General features: G+C 46.6%; 1 protein-coding gene and 1 long non-coding RNA gene across 4 annotated transcripts in view; one reads left to right on the top strand and one right to left on the bottom strand.

Annotated features, from left to right (window-relative positions):
* The window catches only part of LOC144929168 (uncharacterized), a 19,447-nt gene extending 9,136 nt beyond the window's left edge, over positions 1-10,311 (bottom strand). The window contains exons 1-2 of the long non-coding RNA XR_013634498.1: positions 9,106-10,311; positions 6,784-6,860 (exon numbers count right to left, since the gene is read on the bottom strand). This is a non-coding gene — a long non-coding RNA (uncharacterized LOC144929168). The remainder of the gene's footprint in view (positions 1-6,783; positions 6,861-9,105) is intronic.
* On the top strand, positions 9,447-19,001 carry SDR42E1 (short chain dehydrogenase/reductase family 42E, member 1). 3 transcript variants are annotated; one of them, XM_073308060.2, is made up of 3 exons: positions 9,447-9,551; positions 16,233-16,339; positions 17,089-19,001. In XM_073308060.2, the coding sequence occupies exons 2-3, from the start codon at positions 16,272-16,274 to the stop codon at positions 18,194-18,196; spliced, it is 1,176 nt and encodes a 391-aa protein (XP_073164161.1). In that variant the 5' UTR covers positions 9,447-9,551; positions 16,233-16,271; the 3' UTR covers positions 18,197-19,001. The 3 variants fall into 3 exon arrangements, with proteins under 3 accessions (XP_073164161.1, XP_073164162.1, XP_073164163.1); XM_073308061.2 differs by lacking the exon at positions 9,447-9,551 and adding an exon at positions 9,734-10,433; XM_073308062.2 differs by lacking the exon at positions 9,447-9,551 and adding an exon at positions 10,464-11,744.

The raw sequence follows: 19,001 nt of genomic DNA, 5'->3' as shown, positions 1-19,001 counted from the left end.
ACTCCAGCATCCATTTTACCCATAGGTAAATTGAGGCAAATAAAGTTTGGATGACTTGTTTCAGAGATAAGTTCTTTCACAGTAAGAAGAGAAAGGAATTTCAAAATTGATGATGGTATTTGCCATTTTGACTGGGAATCCTCTGCTCTAATTATCAGATCCCACTTTCTTCCAGTTAGTGCTTGAAGTATCGTTTGCATTAAATAATACACACACATTCTGTACAGGAAGGTAGGTCAGAGAAAGAGTGATGAGAGAACTGTTAAGATAAGCAAATATCAAGCTATTTGAATTAGTGCCAGGGAAACAGCAAATGCCATTAACTTTTAAATCTTTTTTTCTTTTCTTGCTGTGGAACAAATAGTTTCAATAATGGAAGGATTTATTCTTGCTGGATTGTTTCTATGCCGAGATAAGTGCATTATGTGTGGGGTTTTCTGCATGTCTAAAGGTAGACTTTCCTAGAGCAATACCATGTTATAAACAATAAAGACCCTTAGGTAAAGGCATGGTCTCAATTTTCAGTGTCAGACTTGCTTACATACCAAAAATCTGTAAGCCACATAACTGATTCCTGTTTATTAATAAGTATTACTACCGTAGTACGCCGGAGCCTCTGTGATGCAACAGGATCCTATTGTGCGAGGTGCTGCACAAGCAGAACAAAAATAGATTCTAAACTCTCTGGGGTAGAGATTAAGTATAATATAAACAGACAACAGGATACAGACAGGGAAGTGCAAAAAAACCAATGAGACAATACTAGTCAGCATGACCAGTAGTGGCATCAGTAACCTAACCACTGTCAAGTATTTGTAGTCATCGTGGCACAGGAGAGTTTGAAGGAGAGATTTGAAGGAGGAAACATTGTCAGTATTTATGGGGAACATCCTGAGACAGGATGAGAGAAAGCACAAAGGTTCCTGTTTGAAAATCTAACATATGGGCAATGGAGGCTGGCATCCATGGCTGACGGGAGGCGATTTGATGGTGAATGAGAGAGGACAGGTGTGCCGGGATCCCCAGAGTACAGCCTGGGACTGTTGGACCACTGTGCCCCCTTAACTCTCCAGCCTGGGCTGTCTCTCACAATGCCTTCCTAGTGACCAGCACCAAACCCCTCCAGACACTGCTATCACTCAGTACAACCCCATAAGGAGACCCAACACCCGGCTAGATTGCATGAACACTCCCTGAGCCACTCTTGAATCACACAGAGAAAGGCTCCAGCCAAATCCCCCCAGCTCCCAGCCTTGTACCTCAGGAATATATGGTCTTGCAGTGCAAATTTATTAATTGGTTCACTACTTCATCAATGGAAAGTGGATACACACTAGCCTTTGCAAACCTGAGCAGACTACCAAACGCTTCAGGCAAACTCACTGGTAGGGATAAACAGTTAAAAACTATCTTTTGGAGTCAATAAATTTGAGTTAGTTACTAAAATAAAATATAAGCACAGTCTAAACTCTCAACCCTATTAAAGTGGGCAACACCTTGATTAAGCAGTTTCTCACCCCACTGGATATTACAGTTCATATTACGCAGGTTTCACCCTTGAAATCTGGGTCAGTCCCCTCTGTTGGAGTCTTCAGTCTTCTCAGTGTCCTTGCTACTTGCAGTGTAGGTGATGGAAGGAGCAAGGCCAAGCATGTGGCCACTATGTTCTGTTTTATACCCTTAGTCCATGTGCTTGGAGAACACAAGTCCAGGCATGTCTGGTGGGCATTCCTGAGTCCCCTGGCAAGGTTAAACAATTCCCCTGGTGTGTGGTCTTATGCAGATGAGCCATTGAATTGTAACTCCCTTGCTGGACAATAGCTGTTGATGTTTGACATCCGCCTGGGCGTTGATTACTTTCCTTGCATGTATTACCGACAACCATACAACACAATCTCATAACTTCATATGCACTAATGCTATACATATTTAGATATTTGGGCAGTTCATAAGCTTTTCCCGATGCATATAAAGAATGCCATGTAAGATAAGATCATAATTACATATAAAGGAGGAACATGGGAGTTACAGGACGCTCCCCCCAGGTCGAGAATGTCACAATAGGTAGTGTGGAGTTAGGCCACAAAGAGTCATGAAAGTGAAGATAAGCAGCTTATGTGTGGGAGGCAAAGAGTGTTGGGATGAAGGAAGGCCAGGACTGAGGCAAGGGTCACCAGAGGTAAGGCGGAGGATGCGGAATCTAGATTTGTGCTGGTGAGAGGTGCGATAGATAGGGTAGAGAGGGGAAGCAGAGTAGGTAGAGGTGGTGGAAACTGTAGAGGGACACGATAACAAGGAATGCAGATAGGAGGGCTGATGCTATGACGCAAAGGACAGACATGGGTAGTGGCAGATGGACACGGTTAAAATAACAAAAACCCACACACAAACGACTGAAGTTCTGAAGGTATGTTCCCAGAGCCAAGTACCTACAGTCTGGCTCCCCTACTACAGGCAGAGCTCCCCAATGAGAGCCCCATTGGTGCCGAGGGGATGAGGCCAGGCTGTGATGGCTTCCAGCCCCAGGTCCCTGCTGTCTGGGAGCAGTACCATTATATTTATTATTCCTGCGGAAATTCTGTGCCACCATGTGTGTGCATATTTCATGAGCTGTGTATATTTTTCTTTGTTTGGGTTTTTTGGGCAGAAAATAGCTTCTGCTGAAAAGTTACTACAGTTCTTCCTTTTGCCCACTAGAGGTTGCTGTGATGCCTAGAACACAACGGCCACTCCTGGCCAGACCAAGCTATGACAGGAAAGAAAAAGAGCATGCCTTCTTTTTAGTGCTTGTCGGACCAGGTCAGGCGACAAGAGATATGGGGAGACAGACAGCGTTAGGTTGCTGAGGGGTCAGACAGGGGCTCATGAGGGCTAGTGGGGGAGGACAGACTGAGGCAGGGGTTGAATGGGAGTGGAAGCACAGGGCCACAGGGGGGAGGGAGGTGCACATGGAGATGAGAGGAGGGGGCTAGCTGAGGGGTTGCAGGGACATATCGGCAGAGAGGGAGGGAGTGCAGAGCTACAGGGAGGAAGGCTGAGTGGGGGCACAGACACATGGGGACAGGCCATGAAGGGACACATGAAGATGAGTGGAGAGGGCTGGCTGAGGGGGCACAGGGACACATGGGGATAGGGACACACAGACACATGGGGACAGAGGGAGGGGGCATCTGAGTGAGGGTGGAGGGACACTTAGATGGGGGTGCAGAGACACTTGGGCACAGGAGCAGAGGTGCCTGACTGAATGGGAGAGGCTAGAGGTCAGCCAAGGTCTACATGGGGGATGTTCCCTAACAATCCCTTCCTGCCCCCCCTAAAAAACCTGTTCCATATTTTTCCCACCTGTACCCAACAACCCTCCAAGTTCACACCCAGGCTCCTTCCCAGCAATTACTTCCCTCTCCCTCAGCTCCTCCTTTATCCCTGACTCTCCCAAGCTTTTGCACTGCTTCTGTGGGGTACGAGAAATACAGTTCTGAACTGCAGTTTAAATGAATTACTCAGAGTTCTGTATTAATATACCTAGTAAGGAATCTATTTGTCAAAAAACATTTCCTGAATCTTTTTTGTTGTCTGTACTGTTACAGACATACTTGCTGACAGGTATTTTGAAATATATTACAAAAATAATTGAAACTGCTGTGATTATATGGTATTATTTTGACAAATAAAATATGGAGAATTTTAAAATATTGTGTGCAGAATTTAATTTTTTGGCGCACAATTCCCCCAGGAGTAATTTATAAAGCATCATCCACCTGAGGAACTCGAAGAGATTTGTTGACATTAATGAATTTAGCTTCATAGCAGCAGATAAGTGCAATATCACCCTCACTTTATAAGTGAGGAAAATGGTTTGGTCAGGTCACACAGAAAGTCTACAGCAGAGTCAGCAGCAGAACTCATGTTTCCCAACTGTTTTACCCATAGGACTATCCTTGCCCTCTAAAAATCTTCCTTTTTAAGAAGCGTCAAGATTTATTTTTATTTCAGACATTACAAATCTCTCTCTCACCTCCCACAATATACTCAATTATTTCCACCTGTTTTTGTATAATTTAAACCAAACTGTTTTACACATTTTGCAAGTCCATTAGGATGTTTTGGGCTCTCATGGATTTAACACATTTGTAATTATAAGTCTTGTTTCCCTCTTTCCTCCAACTGAATAGCCAAGGAAAAAGAAAACAAAATTAATCAGTTTATATCATATAAAATAGCATAATTAAAGTTTATTCTCCCAATAAAAGTAAAACCAGTAAGGTGGATTCTTATAGGAACTTATTGTCTTGGGCTCCAATATAGGATGGTTGGCATGCCTTGTGATTTGATGGCAAAATCGTTTTACTAATTAAGCATTTTAAATAGCAGAGAATCAGCATGCTAAAAATTGGGGTATTAATGAGCTGGCTGCTCATTCTTTCTAATTTATGTGGTTCACTACAGCTGCTTACTTTGCTCCATTTAACTGCTGATTTAAAAATCCCTATGCATCACTGCACAGAAGTTCAGGTTCATTTAAAGCCATGACAAATAAGACACCATTTACACAAGACATTTTGCCATTTAAGGATTCCACGTTAGAGAGCAATTCCTTAAAAGGGTTATAACAGCTTGATCCTCTTCACATAGGCAAAACAAGCCATGTTATAATATGTTTGGGTCTCTGACAATGTTCTCTCTAATTTTTTCCATCATGTGTGGAATAAACGTGCAGATGCGCGCCATCAGTAGAAACAAAAAACCTAGCTATAATCTACATATTTTTTAAAAGCTACCATAGGGATAATTACTCCAGCCAGGACAGGTTAAGCATTTTAGAACTCACTCCTCAAAGAATTCAATTTAAGTGTAAGAGAAATAAAAATTATGAAATGCATAGGTCAAAAACTAAAATAACACACTTTGAAAGAATAAAATTACAGAGAATATATGTGCATTGCAGGAAGTACCAAAAAGTAACAACAACAATACAAGTATATGTTGGGAGGTCAGAGAGAACGACTGTCTGCACGCTGGCTGCTGGGGAACTTTCTGAAAGGTGCCGTGCGCTCTTTAAGGCACTCACTGAAACCTCTCCAGCTCCTGACTGAGCCCTGTCCCCCCGTCCCCGCTCTGCAGAGATGGGGTACATGGGCGGGGGGGAGGGAGGCAGAAAGAGAGAGAGACACACACACACACAGAGTGAGAGCTGGTTGGTGGGGAAGTTTGAGAGACCATGCACTGTCTCTAAGGAACTCCCTCACTGCCCGGAGGCTCATTCAGACCTCAGCAGCTCTCTCCTGCTCCAAATCCTGAGCCCTGTCCCCTCTCCCCTGCTCTGTGGGGATGAGGTATGGGGCAGGAGGAGGGGGATGCCCTGATATCAGAACCCCCCTCCCCTCCCGCTCTGCACAGCCAGTAGGAGGGTCCAAGGAGCAGCTGCAGGAGCAATGTGGCTGCAAAGCACCAGGGCGGGAGGGGCACCTGAACAAATGCTGCCAGATGTGCGCAGCTCTGCTAATCAAGTGTGTGGCACTTGAATCACTCCTGAGCAGCCACGTAGCTTAGAGGGAACACAGGTCTCTGATATGTTGAGTACTTTAAAAAGTAGTAAAATTTGAAATGTTGACAGGGCTTATGTTTGAAGCAGTAAACTTCACCCCACCTCAGCCAACTGGAATTAAAACTTGTGTAAGATTTCAAAAGGCATGTGTTCCACTGTATAAGAACAAGGAAACTAGAATGAGAAGTCTATTTGTAAGATTATATGATATACTTGACTTTAGTAAGCACCCTTATAGTCTTAAGAAAGCCAGAGATTTTATTTTATTAAAGTGTGAGGCAGTATGGACTAGTTGATTGTCCGTAGGGAAGGGTCCAAAAATCCTTTCCTCCCCATACACACTTGAGTTCTAAACCCAGCTCTACCACCATAAAATGAGAATAATATTTGCCCACCTTTCTCACATAGATGCTGTATGGTTTATGGAGTTAATATCTGCCAGTAGGTACCAAAAAATCTGAACTAACTTCTTAACACTCCATATAACACAGTTAATATGCTAAAGGCAAGAAAGGAGTGAAAGTACATAAAACCATTACTTACAAAAGAGATAGATCCTGATCCTACAAATTGCTCTGCATAGATAGATCTGTAAGCCTACGCAGAGTACCGCTGAGATCAATAGAACTCCATGCAAGAGCATGGCCCTGCTCACACAGAGCGTTGTCCAGGATCAGGGCAGTAGTTAGGATAATATTGCTCCATTCCACGCTATAACTGTGTCTGAACATATTCAGATGGAAGTGCAATCTGTTTTAACAGTACAAAGTACCAATATCGCATCAGAATCCACTATGGGACAATGCTAGCAGATCTCAATCCAAATTCAGGGCTCAGTATCTTACTTTTCAAATGTTTACATATTAGAGACCAATCCTACAAATAATTAACCATACGAATGAATAAATGTTCACAAGAGTATGCCCATTATATACGTATATAGTTAAAAGCCAAAAGAAATTTTAAATCAGAAGGCTAAAATAAATACATAATGCCTTATAGTTTCAGATGTTATGCATAAATTTTACCTTGGAACACACTGTTGATAAGATGTGAATGTTATTAAAAAGGTTAATAAATAAGGTACCCTCTGAACAATGAATAACTTTCCATAGATCTTGGTTTTACTCTTACCAGCCATGAATTTAAAACAAAACAAAAAACAAAACAAGTAGCAGCACATTTTTCCTACTTTCCTCTTAAGATTTTTGAAAATTAGAAACTATAATCATGCTTACGTGATTTAAGTAGTTCTGACACTGAATTGATTTTTGGAGTGTTTTCTGACATTCTCCAAGTGACTGAATACATGTCTCTGAAATAAAGAAAAGCATTAGTAATGCGATTTTACATTTTTTTTTTAATTGTTGTTGTTGTTACCGGTTAAGTTTTAGACTCCTTGGACCAGATTCTGACATAAAGTACATTAATGTAAAGCTGTAGTGATTCTACTGATCTCTGTTGCCATTATGCATTGTTTGCTTAGTAACAAACCCATATTAGCACTGTACAAGACATACAGGGCTTGTTTACACTGAAAAGTTACATCATGGTGGAACGCAACTGTATGTATTCAGGTAAAGGATAAGACTGTTGCATTTAACATAGCCTCTGTGTAGGCAAGGGCTCACATGACAAAGCTATGTGTTACTTACCCCAGCTCCTCATGGTTGCATTCCTACTGCAATGTAACTTCCCAGGGCAGAACATGGCAAACTTGGCAACTCAGAACATGGCAAATTTCTTCCAGATTTACAACAATGTAACTAAGATCAGAATCTGGCATCTTGCTCTAGATACAGAAAGTGATTCCAAGGGCCCTGACACACAGATTCCAGCCAGACACCTGTAAATATGATAATCTCAAACATCTCAGACCTTTTGGCAATTCAAAGGGGGCACTGCAGGTATTACACTTGTAAAGACTAATGAACAAAAGAGGTACAGATTCTGGCCGTACAAAGAGCAAAGATGATAGATTTTGAATTCTAAATCACCACCTGATTTAAATTGCTCATTGTGGAATTGGCATTTAGGACAGACCTCATGGTTATGCTATTATTTAATTTTTTGTTTGTTTGTTTTACAGTAATACCTAAAGACCCCAAGCATTTGCAAGGCTCCATTGTGCGAGGCACTATACATAGACATAGCAAGAGACAATCCCCACCTCAAGGAGCTTACAATCTAAATAGACAAAAGGTGGGAGGAAGTATTATTACTTATTTTATAGATTTGGAACCGAGATACAGAAAGATCAAGGTCACACAGGCAGGCTGTATTTTCCACTGAATGCATCCGATGAAGTGAGCTGTAGCTCACGAAAGCTTATGCTCAAATAAATTTGTTAGTCTCTAAGGTGCCACAAGTACTCCTTTTCTTTTTGTGAACCAGACTAACATGGCTGCTACTCTGAAACAGGCAGGCTGTGACAGAGTTTGGGTAAGCCTAAATTCTTCAGACTTTGGGTGCCCAATTTGAAACATTTTGAGGTGCCTGATTTTCTGCTGAGCACCCACCTTCTGAAAATCAGACTTCTTTAAAGAGGCCTCAGATTGGGCACCCAAAATCATCAGTCACTTCAAACTACAGGCATAAACCTAGATTTCCTGAGTCCAAATGTAGTGCCTTAAAACCAAGGCTATCCCACCTCTGCTAGTTTCTAACACAGGTGCTTAAAACCATTGTTCATACCAGCGCTGATGCAGGATTTGGCTTTGCAACACTGGTGATTCCAGGTTTCCCATGCAGACTTAATTAGTCAGCATGGCCATCTTCTATACCTATTCAATTGCATGAACTATAAATTGCAACTGCATTTGGACTGCTCCCAAAAGACACTTCCCAAGCCTAGAGACAGTATCCGAGTTACAGCAATACCGGACTGGGGTACAGAGGAGTCAGGTTGAGCACCACAGTAGAGTTTGAGCATCATGAAAATGTGATATGCCCTTACTCAAAAGACAGACTTCTGCATGGTTCAGTAGTAGCCCCTGAGGGGGTCACTATAGGGAGGAAAGAGGCAGGCTCTGACCACCACCAGCCAGCACTGCAGACCCAGATTTTCTAATACAAAACCAGAGCCGCACCGGGTAGGTCTACACTGCTCAGGTTTGGGCCCTCTTCCATCCACACACAAGTCAGTCTGATGAGGGTCAGTGAGCACTCAGGCCCGGGGTTCCTAGATCTGCACGGGGGAGGGGAGGGTGACTCCGGTTCAATTCCTGTTATTTTGCATCACGGGCACAGCTCATGCCACATACATACCCCAGCCAGTCGGCCCCTAGTGCCGTGTGGAGCCGTTAGCACGGCTGAGAGACCTGGGGCCAGAGCCAGTCAGTCAGGGTTACAATGCAGTGCGTGTGGACGCTCAAGCCGGGGCTTGGAAACCTGAGGCCCCAAGGCCAAGTCCCAAGGGCCGGGTCTCCAGCGTGGGCACCGGGCAGCCGGAGTCCGGGACTCAGCCATGGGGCGGGGGCTGATGAAACGAAAGCAGGGCTGGGGTGGCCAGCAGCTCGCGATGACCCCCTCCCCCGACCAACTGGGGCGGCCTCCCTTACCCAGAGCCCGGTTGGCCGAGTCCAGCCTCCGCAGCACAGAGCGCAGCTCGCTCGCCTTCAGATTCCCCGCCATGGCCCCACAATTCCCGCTCAAGGCACGTTGGGAACCGCCATCTTGTTGTACGGAACCGGCAGCGGCGTTTCAAGCGGCCGCCCCCTTGCTGCGCGAAACCTGCTTGTGATCACGAGAGCGCCGCCATCGTGTTGTACGGACTCCCAGAAGGACCCGCCCTACGGAAGCCCATTCAGTTCAGTAAAGCCCACGCTATGCTCTGCTCCGCCGGCGACGGTGCCCCGGACACGCGCGATTGCTCCGCGCGCGGGTGGATGTGGATGTGGATGGGGATGGGGCGGGGGAAGGGAGCAGCGCGGGCCCGCCTCCGGCAGCGGCTCACCCCGCGGGCCGGGGCGGGGCTGAGAGGGAGAGAGCCCGGAGCTGCTGGGAGGTAAGGGGCGGCGGGGGGGCACCGTTCGCAAGGGGTCCGCAGGCCCCGCCCCGCCTGTGGTGAGCCCCCGGGGGGTGGGAGCTCTGTGTCCGTCCGTCCGTCCGTCCGCCCCACATCGCTGTGACTTGTGCGCCCTGCTACCGATGGGGGCGGCCCCGGGCGCTTTGCCAAGCGCGCTCCCCCGGCCGGGGCGGGGGGCGCTGGCAGCCCGGGGCTCAGGGCGCGCCTCCCCGTCGCTGTGAGGCCGCTCCCCCGGCAGGCGGCGGGGCCTGGCTGTGAGAGCCGGTCTGCCCCGGCCTACTGCCGACTCCCCGCCGCGGGGAAGCCGTCGGGGCCTGTCGCCGGCAGAGCGGGCCGAGCCGGGAGGGCGGGTCTCGAGCGCCTGTCTCAGGCCCCGGCAGACTGAGTCCAGCCGCGGAGCGTATCTCCTCCGCTTGTCTCGCCGCTCCCCAGCGGGTCAGCACGGCCAGGCGGCGGCCCTGCCCCTGGCCGGTCTCCCCGGCAGCGAGCCGCCCCTGGCAGCGTTAGCTCTGCCCGCGGGAGCGCGTCTCCTGCCCGCCTAGCGCTGTCGGCACCGCCACGTCGGGCGCTCAGGGGCTGCTCTCTGCACACGCCGGACTGGCAAACGTTTGACCGACAGAAGGAGCCAGTGGAGACCAAGCCAAGGGGAAAAGTCGGTCTAAGCTAGGCAATCTGAGTTACGTGAAGAGCGTATCCACCTCGCTTAGATCCGCTGACTGCAGGGTGGATGGGAGATGCTCTCCTGCCCACTCTTCTGGGTCCGGTGGAGGGGAGGGGAGAGCAATCAGCAGCTGACTTAGCAGATCTTCACTCGCCCCACTAAATCGACCTCCGAGGCACCGATCGGCTCCAGTAATAAGGGTATGTCTACACGACGGAATAAGGTCGAATTTATAGAAGTCGGTTTTTTTAGAAATCGGTTTTATATATTCGAGTGTGTGTGTCCCCACAGAAAATGCTCTAAGTGCATTAAGTGCATTAACTCGGCGGAGCGCTTCCACACTACCGAGGCTAGAGTCGACTTCCGAAGCGTTGCACTGTGGGTAGCTATCCCACAGTTCCCGCAGTCTCCGCTGCCCATTGGAGTTCTGGGTTGAGATCCCAATGCCTGATGGGGCTAAAACATTGTCGCGGGTGGTTCTGGGTACATATCGTCAGGCCCCCGTTCCCTCCCTCCCTCCGTGAAAGCAAGGGCAGACAATCGTTTCGCGCCTTTTTTCCTGAGTTACCTGTGCAGACGCCATACCACGGCAAACATGGAGCCTGCTCAGGTAACCGTCACCCTATGTCTCCTGGGTGCTGGCAGACGCGGTACGGCATTGCTACACAGTAGCAGCAACCCCTTGCCTTGTGGCAGCAGACGGTACAGTACGACTCGTAGCCGTCATCGTCATGTCCGAGGTGCTCCTGGCCACGTCGGCTGGGAGCGCCTGGGCAGACATGGGCACAGGGACTAAATTTGGAGTGACTTGACCAGGTCATTCTCTTTAGTCCTGCAGTCAGTCCTATTGAACCGTCTTATGGTGAGCGGGCAGGCGATGCGGACTGCTAGCAGTCGTACTGTACCATCTTCTGCCGAGCAGCCATGAGATGTGGATGGCATGCAGTCCTTCTGCACCGTCTGCTGCCAGCCAAAGATGTAAAAGATAGATGGAGTGGATCAAAACAAGAAATAGACCAGATTTGTTTTGTACTCATTTGCTTCCCCCCCTCCCCTGTCTAGGGGACTCATTCTTCTAGGTCACACTGCAGTCACTCACAGAGAAGGTGCAGCGAGGTAAATCTAGCCATGTATCAATCAGAGGCCAGGCTAACCTCCTTGTTCCAATAAGAACGATAACTTAGGTGCACCATTTCTTATTGGAACCCTCCGTGAAGTCCTGCCTGAAATACTCCTTGATGTACAGACACCCCCTTTGTTGATTTTAGCTCCCTGAAGCCAACCCTGTAAGCCGTGTCGTCAGTCGCCCCTCCCTCCGTCAGAGCAACGGCAGACAATCGTTCCGCGCCTTTTTTCTGTGCGGACGCCATACCAAGGCAAGCATGGAGGCCGCTCAGCTCACTTTGGCAATTAGGAGCACATTAAACACCACACGCATTATCCAGCAGTATATGCAGCACCAGAACCTGGCAAAGCGATACCGGGCGAGGAGGCGACGTCAGCGCGGTCACGTGAGTGATCAGGGCATGGACACAGATTTCTCTGAAAGCATGGGCCCTGCCAATGCATGCATCAAGTTGCTAATGGGGCAGGTTCATGCTGTGGAACGCCGATTCTGGGCTCGGGAAACAAGCACAGACTGGTGGGACCGCATAGTGTTGCAGGTCTGGGACGATTCCCAGTGGCTGCGAAATTTTCGCATGCGTAAGGGCACTTTCATGGAACTTTGTGACTTGCTTTCCCCTGCCCTGAGGCGCATGAATACCAAGATGAGAGCAGCCCTCACAGTTGAGAAGCGAGTGGCGATAGCCCTGTGGAAGCTTGCAACGCCAGACAGCTACCGGTCAGTTGGGAATCAATTTGGAGTGGGCAAATCTACTGTGGGGGCTGCTGTGATTCAAGTAGCCCACGCAATCAAAGATCTGCTGATATCAAGGGTAGTGACCCTGGGAAATGTGCAGGTCATAGTGGATGGCTTTGCTGCAATGGGATTCCCTAACTGTGGTGGGGCTATAGACGGAACCCATATCCCTATCTTGGCACCGGAGCACCAAGCCGACGAGTACATAAACCGCAAGGGGTACTTTTCGATAGTGCTGCAAGCTCTGGTGGATCACAAGGGACGTTTCACCAACATCAATGTGGGATGGCCGGGAAAGGTGCATGATGCTTGCATCTTCAGGAACTCTGGTCTGTTTCAAAAGCTGCAGGAAGGGACTTTATTCCCAGACCAGAAAATAACTGTTGGGGATGTTGAAATGCCTATATGTATCCTTGGGGACCCCGCCTACCCCTTAATGCCATGGCTCATGAAGCCGTACACAGGCAGCCTGGACAGTAGTCAGGAGCTGTTCAACTACAGGCTGAGCAAGTGCAGAATGGTGGTAGAATGTGCATTTGGACGTTTAAAGGCGCGCTGGCGCAGTTTACTGACTCGCTTAGACCTCAGCAAAACCAATATTCCCACTGTTACTGCTTGCTGTGTGCTCCACAATATCTGTGAGAGTAAGGGGGAGACGTTTATGGCGGGGTGGGAGGTTGAGGCAAATCGCCTGGCTGCTGGTTACGCGCAGCCAGACACCAGGGCGGTTAGAAGAGCACAGGAGGGCGCGGTATGCATCAGAGAAGCTTTGAAAACCAGTTTCATGACTGGCCAGGCTACGGTGTGAAAGTTCTCTTTGTTTCTCCTTGATGAAACCCCCCGCCCCTTGGTTCACTCTACTTCCCTGTAAGCTAACCACCCGCCCCTCCTCCCTTCAATCACTGCTTGCAGAGGCAATAAAGTCATTGTTGCTTCACATTCATGCATTCTTTATTCATTCATCACACAAATAGGGGGATGACTACCAAGGTAGCCCAGGAGGGGTGGTGGAGGAGGGAAGGAAAATGCCACACAGCACTTTAAGCACAGCACTTTAAAAGTTTACAACTTTAAAATTTATTAAATGCCAGCCTTCTTTTTTTGGGGCAATCCTCTGTGGTGGAGTGGCTGGTTGGCCGGAGGCCCCCCCACCGCGTTCTTGGGCGTCTGGGTGTGGAGGCTTATGGAACTTCCCTATGGAACTTGAGGAGGAGGGAGGTTGGTTACAGAGGGGCTGCAGTGGCAGTCTGTGCTCCAGCTGCCTTTGCTGCAGCTCAACCATACACTGGAGCATACTGGTTTGGTGCTGCAGCAGCCTCAGCATTGAATCCTGCCTCCTCTCATCACGCTGCCGCCACATTTGAGCTTCAGCCCTCTCTTCAGCCCGCCACTTACTCTCTTCAGCCCGCCACCCCTCCTCCCGGTCATTTTGTGCTTTCCTGCACTCTGACATTATTTGCCTCCACGCATTCGTCTGTGCTCTGTCAGTGTGGGAGGACAGCATGAGCTCGAAGAACATTTCATCGCGAGTGCGTTTTTTTTTTCTTTCTAAGCTTCACTAGCCTCTGGGAAGGAGAAGATCCTGTGATCATTGAAACACATGCAGCTGGTGGAGAAAAAAAAAGGGACAGCGGTATTTAAAAAGACACATTTTATAAAACAGTGGCTACACTCTTTCAGGGTAAACCTTGCTGTTAACATTACATACATAGCACATGTGCTTTCGTTACAAGGTCGCATTTTGCCTCCTCCCACTGCGTGACTACCCCCTCAACCTTCCCCCCTCCCTGTGGCTAACAGCGGGGAACATTTCTGTTTAGCCACAGGCAAACAGCCCAGCAGGAATGGGCTCCTCTGAGTGTCCCCTGAAGAAAAGCACTCTATTTCAACCAGGTGACCATGAATTATATCTCACTCCCCTGAGGATAACACAGAGAGATAAAGAACGGATGTTGTTTGAATGCCAGCAAACATACACTGCAATGCTTTGTTCTACAATGATTCCCGAGTACGTGTTACTGGCCTGGAGTGGTAAAGTGTCCTACCATGAAGGACGCAATAAGGCTGCCCTCCCCAGAAACCTTTTGCAAAGGCTTTAGGACTACATCTAGGAGAACCGCAAATGCCAGGGCAAAGTAATCCTTTCACATGCTTGCTTTTAAACCATGTATAGTATTTTAAAAGGTACACTCACCAGAGGTCCCTTCTCCGCCTGCTGGGTCCAGGAGGCAGCCTTGGGTGGGTTCGGGGGGGTACTGGCTCCAGGTCTAGGGTGAGAAACAGTTCCTGGCTGTTGGGAAAACCGGTTTCTCCGCTTGCTTGCTGTGAGCTATCTACAACCTCCTCCTCATCATCATCTTCTTCATCCCCAAAACCTGCTTCCGTATTGCCTCCATCTCCATTGAAGGAGTCAAACAACACAGCTGGGGTAGTGGTGGCTGAACCCCCTAAAATGGCATGCAGCTCATCATAGAAGCGGCATGTTTGGGGCTCTGACCCAAAGCGGCTGTTCGCCTCTCTGGTAGGCTTGCCTCAGCTTCTTCAGTTTCACGCGGCACTGCTTCGGGTCCCTGTTATGGCCTCTGTCCTTCATGCCCTGGGAGATTTTGACAAAGGTTTTGGCATTTCGAAAACTGGAACGGAGTTCTGATAGCACGGATTCCTCTCCCCAAACAGCGATCAGATCCCGTACCTCCCATTCGGTCCATGCTGGAGCTCTTTTGCGATTCTGGGACTCCATCATGGTCACCTGTGCTGATGAGCTCTGCATGGTCACCTGCAGCTTGCCACGCTGGCCAAACAGGAAATGAGATTCAAAAGTTCGCGGTTCTTTTCCTGTCTACCTGGCCAGTGCATCTGAGTTGAGAGTGCTGTCCAGAGCGGTCATAATGGAGCACTCTGGGATAGCTCCTGGAGGCCAATACCATCGAATTGTGTCCACAGTACCCCAAATTCGAGCCGGCAACGTCGATTTAAGCGCTAATCCACTTGTCAGGGGTGGAGTAAGGAAATCGATTTTAAGAGCCCTTTAAGTCGAAATAAAGGGCTTCATTGTGTGGACGGGTGCAGGTTTACATCGATTTAACGCTGCTAAATTCGACCTAAAGTTCTAGTGTAGACCAGGGCTAAGTGACAAGCCCTCTGTCATCCACAGCTCTCCTCCCCTATTCCACTGAGTGCATTGCATTGGCTGGCTTCATAGGGAGCATGTGTATCTGGATACACATGTTGTTAAGGTGGTGTCCCAGAAAATAAAAAAGCCTGACAATCTTATATAGACTTATATAATCCGACGAAATGGGTATTCACCCATGAAAGCTTATGCTCCAATACGTCTGTTAGTTTATAACGTGCCACAGGACTCTGCTGCTTATATAGACTTAGGCTTTTGTGTAGGTTTATGGGCATGAGTTGGCCTCTGGATTTGAGTGGGAATGTGTATAAACCTATGCTGTGCAGGTTTGGGGCCAAGGAAGTATACTGGCCCTTTGTTTTCCCACTCTTTGAGTATTTTAGGGATATTTACAAGTAAGTATACAGGTGAAATATACACATAATACTTCGACAGGTATGATGGCTTAGGTAGGGAATGAGTATATATATTAAGGCCATAGTTGGTGCCATTTCTGCATAAAGATATACACATACAACTATGTATATATGAGTACTTGATGTATTATCACAGTACACTAATAAAGCTTCAGGTATATGGATATTTGATATGGAATTGTTATGCAAATGTATTCAGTGTATAAATTAGTGGCATTTCTATAGTACCGGGTAGTTTTGTAGTGAGTTTAATTGAATTATTCAGTACACACCTGTATAACATCAGAATATGGCCTAATTTAATGGAAACTGAGAACCCTCTTGCTTATTTGGCTATTAGTAGTTCATATATTAGTAACTGTCATATTCACAATGTGGTCTTTTTGTTATTTGTTTGTATATGCCTTTAGAAGAATAAAGGGACGGGATCTATTCCTGCATTACTTAGCAAATGATGTAGTCAGTCTCCTAAAATTAAAGCACAAACATATAACTTAGAATTGCTAAATATGGGGAGATGTTAAAATGCAGTGAAAATTATTTTAATTATGCAGTTTTGTCATGCATTTTTTTTTTTTTTAATTTGCAGGTCAATTTGCTCAAATAAAGTAGTGCCAAAGGAAAAAGGATGCACATAGAAAATGTGACCAAGGAAACAGTCCTTATTACAGGAGGAGGTGGTTACTTTGGTTTCCGGTTAGTGCATAAAATATTAACTTTATTTTACATTAAATATAGTAGCAAACACTTTAGAGTGCAGATCTTTTTAGTGAAGTGAGTCTGTAAAAATAGCACCACAGGGCTCTGTGCTTCTTGTCTCTTAGTGATTCCAGTGCCTCAAAGACAATGCTAAAGATCATGGGCTTGAGCTCAGTTGCTCTTATATTGAAAGGCTACCTCTAGTTCACCAGCTGCAAAACGAGTACCTGATTTACCAGGTTTGGGCAGTCAAAGGTGGTCAGATGTGATGCTGGCCGTCACTCCCTTGTATACTGTTGGCTATGAAGCTGCTGTGCCTTACTCACACCTGAATAGGTAGCACAGATTCTTGGAATATGTCTACACTTAAACCAGTGCAGCTAAAGGGCTTCCATGTAGACACTGGCTATAGCGACAGGAGGGGTTCACCCATTGTTGTAGTTAATCCACTTTCCCAAGAGGCAGTAGCTATGTTGACAGAAGAATTCTTCCATCAATCTAGCACTGTCTACACGAGAGGTGAGGTCAGCATAACTATGTCTGCAGGGGTGTGGATTTTTCACGCACCTTGAGAGACATAGCTGTGCGTAATGTAAGTATTCAATGTAGGCCAACCCTCAGACAACTCTGACCAGCAAGAATTCAGCACTGAAATAGTTTACCAGTTTCTTCTACTCATGGGTGAAATGTTTCATTCATCGTTACGCTATGTATCTTAGTAACATATGGTCTCGGTCATGTTTTAGTTTAGGTTGTGCCCTATACGAAAAGGGAGTTGACGTGATTCTCTTTGATGTCCTGAAGCCAATCCAACCTGTGCCAGAGGGAGTGAAGTTCATACAGGGGAATGTCTGCTGTCTCTCTGAAGTGGAAAAAGCTCTCAGAGATGTAATCTGTGTATTCCATATTGCTTCCTATGGAATGTCTGGCAGGGAGCAGCTGAACCGAAAACTTATAGAAGACGTTAATGTGAGAGGAACAGAAAATATCATCCAGGCTTGCAGGAAAACAGGAGTGTCAAGTCTGATTTATACAAGTACATACAATGTAGTCTTTGGGGGCCAAGTTATAGAAAACGGGGATGAATCTCTGCCTTATCTACCACTTCACCTTCATCCTGATCACTACTCCCGGACCAAGTCTTTAGCTGAGATGAAAGTGCTGCAGGCAAATGACACTGAACTTGAAGAAGGGAAAGGTGTGTTAAGGACCTGTGCTCTCCGACCAGCAGGCATCTATGGGCCCGGAGAGCAAAGGCATCTTCCAAGAATAGTTAGCTACATTGAAAGGGGATTGTTTAAATTTGTATATGGAGACCCTCTGAGTTTAGTGGAATTTGTCCATGTAGATAACCTAGTTCAGGCTCATATCCTTGCTTCAGAGGCACTCAAAGCCACTAAACAGCACATAGCTGCAGGCCAAGCTTACTTCATTTCAGATGGCAAGCCAATAAACAACTTTGAATTTTTCCGACCTTTAGTTGAAGGCTTGGGTTACCAATTCCCAACTGTTCGTGTTTCTCTCTCCGTTGTATATTTTTCTGCATTCCTAACTGAAATGGTCCATTTTTTTGTAGGACGAATTTATAATTTTCAGCCTCTCCTCACTCGCACTGAGGTTTACAAAACTGGCATCACACATTATTTCAGTATGGAAAAGGCCAGGAAAGAACTAGGGTACAAACCTGAGCAGTTTAGTCTGACCGAAGTAGTTGAGTGGTTTAAATCCCAGGGACATGGAAGAAAACTCAGAATCTATACTATAAAACATCTGATTAGGGATGGAGGGTTGATCTTGCTGTTGGCCGCAGTGGTGCTCTCATGGCTTCCAGCAGCAGTAACACTCTCTGTTTGATAGATGTTGAACATTGAGCTTGGGCTCTTTTTATAGGGTGATAAAATATACAAAGTACTTGAAACTTAAAATAAAATTAGATCTCACTGTTCTCTGAAAAAGTGCATACATTCAGTGATGAAAATAACTTTGCCAGTTTCAAAAGTTTTGGCGTTCCAGAACAATGTAATAATACATACCAGAATATTTTAGCATTGGTAGTCCATATGTTTGTTTTATGTCTGCTGAAGGGACTATTCTGTTTCAATGGATTAACAGTATTGCTGTGTTTTTTTAAACAAAATTATGTGTATATATTTATAATATAATCCACTGTACATTAAAGTGCGGCCATACATTGAAATAATGGTATTGCAGGTTTCCACATGACTCTGTGACTTCCATATCAAATGAGAGGTTTTCTCTTTAACTGAGCCCCTTACATTCTCATCCTTCACACTGAATGTTAAGCTTCTTTCCTTCTTGCCTATCATCACAAGAAATAAAGGTTCTGCAGGCCAAATTGGGCCCCCAGAGACATCTACAATCCTGTTGTATTCCAGTTATGCCATTAGTGCTTTCAGCAGCTTGCACAGGTATAACTGATTGGAACTGGCTGATGCTGATTTGGTGGGTGATGCATAAGAAGAACAGAATCCAGCTCACATGCTTTCAGTGGTTGGAGCAAAGGACTGGAACAATTCATTGGTGTCACTAGAGTAAATAGGTGTGATTGGTGAATACACGAACAGAATGGAACCACTGATTACAAATGTGACTTTTTTGTGTACAGTCTCTTCTCAAAATAGAACTGCACTTTCATTTA

This window comes from Lepidochelys kempii, chromosome 12, assembly GCF_965140285.1.
Source record: "Lepidochelys kempii isolate rLepKem1 chromosome 12, rLepKem1.hap1, whole genome shotgun sequence".
NCBI lineage: Eukaryota > Metazoa > Chordata > Testudines > Cheloniidae > Lepidochelys > Lepidochelys kempii.
This window is presented reverse-complemented; position numbering and strand designations above follow the sequence as displayed.

Excerpts from the sequence above, each read along its gene's own strand:
- SDR42E1 (XM_073308060.2), top strand. The coding sequence starts at position 16,272 with ATGCACATAGAAAATGTGACCAAGGAAACAGTCCTTATTACAGGAGGA. Across the intron at positions 16,340-17,088 it reads GGTGGTTACTTTGGTTTCCG|TTTAGGTTGTGCCCTATACG; the intron begins GTTAGTGCATAA and ends GTCATGTTTTAG.